This window comes from Carassius carassius, chromosome 4 (genome assembly GCF_963082965.1).
Source record: "Carassius carassius chromosome 4, fCarCar2.1, whole genome shotgun sequence".
In the NCBI taxonomy this organism is placed as follows: Eukaryota; Metazoa; Chordata; class Actinopteri; order Cypriniformes; family Cyprinidae; genus Carassius; species Carassius carassius.
In genome coordinates, this window is record NC_081758.1 from 24,317,336 (window position 1) to 24,324,773 (window position 7,438).

Sequence of the window (7,438 nt, forward strand, 5' to 3'; positions counted from 1 at the left end):
AACTATATAAGAATTCACATGTCCAGGGTTTTTTTTGTATAAATAGTTAGGTTTTAAGCCTAATAAATAATTGACCTAAAAAAAGAGAATTCATGACCAATAACTGCTTTTTTCCCCTTTATTATATTATATTATATTATATTATATTATATTATATTATATTATATTATATTATATTATATTATATTATATTATATTATATTATATTATAATAAAGAATTTAACTGTTTTTAAAAAAAAGAAAAAATTAAATCGATTTTCTTGGTAACACAGCACTGTAAAAATGTTTTCTCAGGTAAACCTAAAATGTGCATCAATTTATGCATACAGTAAAGTGTCCAATCAAATATAAATAGCACTTTCAAGTTAAAAGCTTCACACTTTGTGTGTGTGTGCTGTACAGGTCTGATATAAAGAATGTTTTTGTTCCAAATGTCCAACCAATAGAGAAAAGTTTTGCTCAGGAAAAAAAAAAATTGTATAGGAGTTATAGCATGTGTTTTTCTTGTGTATTACTTTTGCAGTTGCTATGGCATTACAATGCAGCTCTGAGAACTTTTTTTATTTGTATTATTTTGTTTTTTATTATTATTATTTTTTTGCTTGAAAACACTTTGCACTTACCTAACAATAAAAACTTAAAGAGATCAATTCATCCTGTCTGAATAATTGGGCTCGTAATGTGACGTGATGTATTCATTCAGGACTACTTATTTCAAACTTTAGATTATTGGTTATTGGTGATTATTAGTTATTTTAAAGTTGCATTATAATGGAAGTTGTGACAGATCTTTTCTTCCGTATAGTGATGTACATCCAGGTGAAACAGATTATTACTCAAATCAAATCAATATGCATCAGTATGTCTGACATCATCTGCAATAGATCTGTCCTGGTTTAACAGTCGCTAAATACAAGCAGACTTTACATGTATAGATGCTCACTTCTGCCAAAACGTGTAACACAAACACAGCATCACATCTGATCACTTCAGTTGCACTGCTTCTTCACTCAGCATGTAGAGACACACAGGAATAATATAAAATAATAATTCTCTTAACATGCCACAAAATGCTTTTAGTATGTTTATTTTTCGTAGTAACCAAGAGAAGTATCTTTGCTGAAGAAATAGACATCTGTGAACACCAAGCAGTCTCTTGAGACCAAGACATCGTTATCTTAATTATACTTCTCTGACTGAACAGTTAGAGCTAAAGAGGAAGTAAGTTCAAGTAATTGTCTGCATTGACCATTATACCGTGTAATTTTTTTGCAACAACTAGGGGAATCATAACAAACCGACCAACAGGAAGCTTTGGATCTGCTGAATGTGTCCTTCTCTAGCATTTTATTGCTGCGTTCACTGTTATTTTTCTGCATGATGATGACTAGTGAAGAGTGTTTCTACTAATTTACTTAAATGTGTAACTCGCCCAGGATTCTGTCATCATTTATTTCATTACATCATAAAATGTTTAATTCCAAAAACATTTACCAACATGTTGTTCAAAACAATTTTTACGTTTTTAATGTTTTAAGCTTTACTTAAATTTTACAAATACAAGTATAAGTAAATGCATGGGTAATTTTGCAAAATGTGTTAAATATTTTATCAACACTTAAGCTATTGTATAACTTTGTGTATTTTTTTTTTCAGGCCAGCTTACAGTGATAGGGTGCAGAGCGGTCAGAGCGGTCCGTGAAAGACATAATTGTATGATGTGATAGTATGTCCCAGAGCTTGCCTTCTCTTCTACTACACTCAAAAGTGTGTAGGCCTACTTAGGAAAGCAGACCAGGGGCAGTTTTTTTAATGAATGTCAACAAAGGAGAGGCTTCACTGCTCTGAATAAACAACTTTCTAGAGGCAACAAATATACCCTGCCAATCAAATGTTTGGACACACTTTACTGAATATTTGTTCATAATGATCTTAAAAAACAAAAGAAAAAAAAAACTTGGTCTGAATGCAGGCAGACAAATATAAATTGTGCCTACATATGAATTTCTTTACAAAACTAAAATGACAAAACTATTTTTGCAATTGCTGTGGCATTTCATGACACTGCTCACATAAAATATCTGCTTCTCTCTCACTCCCTCTTTTTCTTCTTCTCAATTCTGTATTCTTTCTTTCACACATTAAACATAATCTTTGTCATTAAAAGCAGAAAGCACACATTGGATAAAGAGGTTAGGGACCGGGTGGGGGGGAACGACCCTGGTTAGAAAGGTGAGAGAAAAGCTGTTATCTAGCATCTGTAACTGCCAGCACTGTTACATAACACTCGGTGGAAGAGAATAAGCAAAGGCCGGAGCACAACTGAACACAATGAGATTTCAAAATTTAAATGAATTTTATTAGCAAAATCAATTATCACTTACTCATGAACAATGTATAAGCATATTGATGTAAAGCCCTAGATTCATTTTGATTTTAGATCAGGAAATGAATATTGAGCCGAGAATATGAATTGGATCCACAGAAACACAAGACAAGACATTACCTGACTGTGCAAGGCCAAAATCGCCTTGCTTTTCTCTGGAATGTATGAAATAGAATAATGGAATTTATGTCCGTCTGCACCCTAATAGAATTTACGGCAGACTAATGAAATTCTAATGGAATGTACAGGATACCAGCTCATGTGTAGGGACTAGAGCAGTTTTAGTTTGAAATGATACAATGAATTTGTAAACTTTGGTTTAAGCACTGTGTGTTCTGTTCCTTGTTATTGTCCAGCTGGGGTTTGCTGAAGGGTTAAGTGAGACGCTACATCTGGTCCACCCTACTGAAGGACTGAGAAGGACTGATCTAGTTGTTCAAGATCTGCCGAGGTCGACCGTAGCCAGTCGTGCCCGCCTGTGATGCCCCTTTGTTAGTGCCCATCTGTAGGCCGATTACGTTCTGACCTTCTTTCAGCTGCTCCTCAGTGAACTCCCTCTTGTTCTCCTGGGATTTCCTGATGTAAAGATGAGAACAAATATTTACATTTAATGTTTAAAAAACGAAGTGTGGAATGTTGGACACTTCATGCACTCAACTGCCGCAGCATTTATTACATAGCAAAAGGGAAGTGGCTATTAGACTCCAATTATTGATGACAAAATAACCTTATATAATTCAAACACTACATGACTGAGTACATAGTGCATAAGTGCATAGTGCATAATTGCATCATTTGGGACACAGCTACTGTCTCTCTCTACTGTCTCTGTTGTAATATTAATAATAGCATATTTCTATGAGACACACACTTATCTGATTTCATGCTGGACACATTTAAGATGTCTGTCCAATAAGTGGTTGTAATCATGTTGCTATGACAATAAGCCACAACTTCAAAATGTTATGCAAACTGGCTTGTTTTTGTTATTTGGTTGCTATGGCAGCAAGTTCAATTTGCGAACAGGAAGAGGAAACAACAGCAACACCAAAGATTAAACACGGTTTCAGGCTTAGGTGGAAGTAAGCCTATGGGTGAGCGTTCTGTACCTTAAAAAGGTCTTAGAAGGACTTTGACAACACTCACTTGTGGAACCAGCTGGGGTCACCGCGGTAACAGCCATCATCTTTAGTAACAGCCAGACTCCCCAGAGACAGCAGTGTCATTTGCACAGCAGCAAGGTCCTTACCTACCCATGCACAAACATATAGATCACAAAGAGACCAAGACATGGTGCTTCTTTGGCAGTAAGATATTAAAATAAAAACTGATTCAAAATAATAATGCATTCTATAATATTTTATAAATAATTCTAAAATAACACTGTTAGGCCTATATGCCAGTTCTGTTTTTAATGGTATAATTTAGACAGAAGAATCAAGGAAAGAAACAGGTCAAGCTGACAGATTTCTATGAACTAAATACACTAAGATCGCATGATGTGAAAACAGGCACTCACCCTCCCACAGGTCAACTGTTTGAAAGATGTCAGTCTTGGTGACCCCATAGCGTTCGGCAGCAGCAAGGAACTGAGAGATCTGCTCCATCTGTTTAAAAGCCATCGGCGAACTTTGGATCTTTTTCACAGGCTTTGAATCCTTAAAGAGACTGTTAATCAGCTCACACAAAATCTACAAAGAGAGAACAGAAAAAGAGATGATTAAAATGATGAAAGGATTGTGTTGTCTTACTAAGACTTTAATGGAAGAGGTGGCTTACACATCCATCCTTAAGCCATTGCTGGAAGCCTTGTTTTCCAGGTTGAGGTTTTCCGACAGAATCCCCACACTGAAGGATGATCCAGTGCACCAGCCGCTCCTCCAGCTCTGGATCGTACTTCTTGTCAATTTTACTCTGCACCTCACGACTCAGACCATAGGATGGACCTTTATTTGCCATTTTGACTGAGAAAACACATATACACAAAGTCATTTTTACTTTATTAGTTTCCACTTTGTGATTTAGTTTTAGTTCATTTTTATAGTTTTATTCAGTTGTAGTTTTAGAATTGTGTTAGCTGATGATATTTAAATATTGGCATTTAGTGTTATTGCCAGAATTATGTAGATGTGCCAATTTCATGGTTGATGCAGGAGGGTTGTAGAAAATTGATAACATAATATTCTGTATCATTAATTAGAATAAAAAATATATATATATAAAAACTACATTTTTATTTAATATTAATTTATTCAGTATTTTTAAAAGCATTTGAGTTTAGATTCACTTTTTCCAATTATGTTATTTATCACTGGACCAAACCTGAACCAGAATAAGCAGAGGTGCTCTTTTTTTTTAAGCTGTTATGATATTGCATGATCTTTTCAGGCAGGTTTGGTTTTACTGTCAAAAAGCATGAATCTGTGTAGTCAGAGGATTTAGCTTAGTAAGGAGTATCTAACTGTGACTGCCATGCAAATCCCACTCTCACAGTAATGCAAATTTTCAATGCAAATATTGATGCACTCTGGTAATAACCTGCATTCAGTGTAGTGTGTAGTCTTTAACAGAGCAACCTCAATCTCTGACAACACAACACAACCTCTGAACTGGCAAAGACAGACATCTCAGATCATAACCAGAAACTGCTGACCACCGAGTGTCAGAAATGCTGAAACCTGCTTTTGTGTCAAAATGCTCTTATCATATTTCAAACTGCTGTTAGGACATATTGGATTTATCAGGCCTTCATTTGAATTCATTACTGTTTCAGGCACCACGTCAAAAACTAAAATGCAAGCACAACAATATAGGCTAACATATACAGATAGAATCAGAGAGACAAGATAAAACTCAAAAGATTAATTTGTCAAAGTCCAACCCCAAAGTCATCTAAAGAAAACTGTGGCCTGTTTGCTAATCAGTCACGAGTCAGAATTTGTGACTCTTTTGCAACATCCCCACACATAAAGCATACACTCTTTCTACAATTTTCTTGCTGTTTCCTGTTGTTTCCAGTTTAGCACACTCAGATTACACAGCTAGAACCTGTTATAATATCAGACATTCACAAAGCTTTCATGCACATGTACACATAATTGTCCCTGTAAATCACTGAACTCATGCATCACTGCTATGGGTGATGCAAAAAGACCAGTTACAACCTGCCCTTCCCATGTCTGTAGAGGAGGTGAGGGGGGGGGGGGGGGGGTATGGGTATGTGTGTGTCTGTGTTTGCATTTCACAATCCAATTAGTTCACATCTGGTGATGATTTCTTTTGTTTGTAAGCAGTAGATCAAATACACACACAAACATATTAGCACACCTGTAGTCTCATACTGAGATACAAGCTTTCTCAAATATGTCCTCGTATCTCAAATTACGTAACAATCTTTCATCTTATCTGCCATTTGGCTTCATGCTCAAAATCATGGCTATAGTAAGACTCCCTCTTCAGCTCTATAAGAATGAGATATGGTATATAAGCAAACACTTTTGATATGGTAAATGGAGAGAAACAATTACGAATGACTTTGTAATATTCAAATTTGTTATGGTTTGTCAAACCCAAAAATCAAATAGAGCTTTAACAACTAACACTCAGTACTCAAACACAGGAAATCAGAGGCATTTAGAGGAGCTGGTTTCAGTTCAGAACCAAAAGCAGTTTTACAGAGATCTGATACTCTCACTTGAATTGAGAGCGAGAGAGAGAGAGAGAGAAAGAGAGAGAATGAGTATAAAGAACAACCCTCATTTGAAGGGGAAAAACATGTGCGTCATGCAGACAGATTTTTTTATTTGGTTTTGGAGTATGCAGTTTCAAAATGTGTGTGTGTGTGTGTGTAAGACAGAAATAAATTACATGGAGAAGAACAAAATTGCATCAGCATCAGCTACTGCAAATAAAAACTTTTTTATGGACACAGAGCATGTAAGAACAGGCAGAGGCATTCAACGGTATTCTGAAGAAAGATCTAAATTATGAGATTTCTTCCTCATTCAGAGTCATTCACAGCTAAAAATCACATGCTCAAACTCTCTCTTTCTGTTGTTCTTTCTAACTTGCTCATTGTCCTCTCTTGGTCTCGGCATGTATTACATATGTATGTACAAAATCATGTTAACTTAGCAATATGTAGGTTTAAATGTACAGGACTTACCAGTTTAAGTGTAGAAACCCTGCTCAGTAGTCTTGATATGAAAATATGTATTCAGTGATGCACACAGCTGTGAGTGTCTATGTGAAAGAGAGTCTCTTCCCCTTTATGATAAAGTTTAGGGTCCAAACTTAGGGAGTGCCACCTTTATGGAAATGACTCCAGCGAGAGTGAGACCAACCATGAGAGAGAGGGAGTGAAGGACAGAGCAAGAAAGGCAAAAGAGGAGGTAACCACATCCATAAAAGGTCATGACTTTTTTCGAAATCTCTTTCTCTCCACCATTTCTGCCCCTCCCTTCCTCTCTCATTTTCCTGTATTGCAATGTGCGTCCTTATTTGGGTGAGGGAAAAGAAGCGGTCTGGACAGAGATTGGAATTCCTTCACATGCCTTCTCCTTCACTCCGCCCAGAGCAGTGGGAAGAGGGCGAGAGGAATGATACAGGCATGAATGAGAGAATATCTTGGCAAGTTTCTATGGGGCTGCTGATTAGAAGGTTTGATGAAACAGGAAGTCACAGAGTAGACACATAACAACTAAATGAAAAATGAAACGGGACAGTGAAACTGGAACGGTAAATGTGACAGAAGTGAGAGAAAGACAGAATATCAGACAGACATGCCACTCCTGACATGCCATGACATCACTGGTGAGCTGTACTGATGTCCTGATCTGACTTCTGCTTCCATAGTAACACAGAACTGACTCACTTCCTTTTGCTTTTATATATAGTTTTTGTTAGATTACCCGTTAACTTGTGAACCTGTTCAATTCGGTCTACTTGTTTCTATACAAAAATATTGTCTCAAGTTTAGTTTACTGTGTTCCGAGTAAATACTTATATAAATTTATAGCTATGTTGATAGGGCTTTTCACACATAATGTGGT

The 7,438-nt window shown here is 36.3% G+C and overlaps 1 protein-coding gene across 1 annotated transcript; it reads right to left on the reverse strand.

Moving 5' to 3' along the window:
- Positions 1-2,522: 2,522 nt before the first annotated feature.
- Positions 2,523-6,711, reverse strand: LOC132139564 (transgelin-3-like). Its single transcript, XM_059548017.1, has 5 exons — positions 6,553-6,711; positions 4,167-4,351; positions 3,907-4,078; positions 3,534-3,636; positions 2,523-2,963 (listed from the first exon to the last, which is right to left on the reverse strand). The coding sequence occupies exons 2-5, from the start codon at positions 4,344-4,346 to the stop codon at positions 2,816-2,818; spliced, it is 603 nt and encodes a 200-aa protein (XP_059404000.1). The 5' UTR covers positions 4,347-4,351; positions 6,553-6,711; the 3' UTR covers positions 2,523-2,815.
- Positions 6,712-7,438: the final 727 nt, after the last annotated feature.

Coding starts and splice junctions, on each gene's coding strand:
- LOC132139564 (XM_059548017.1), bottom strand. CDS start 4,346: ATGGCAAATAAAGGTCCATCCTATGGTCTGAGTCGTGAGGTGCAGAGT. Junction 4,079..4,166: donor AATGGCTTAAGGATGGATGT/GTAAGCCACCTC, acceptor CTCTCTTTGTAG/ATTTTGTGTGAGCTGATTAA. Junction 2,964..3,533: donor GACCCCAGCTGGTTCCACAA/GTGAGTGTTGTC, acceptor TCTTTACATCAG/GAAATCCCAGGAGAACAAGA.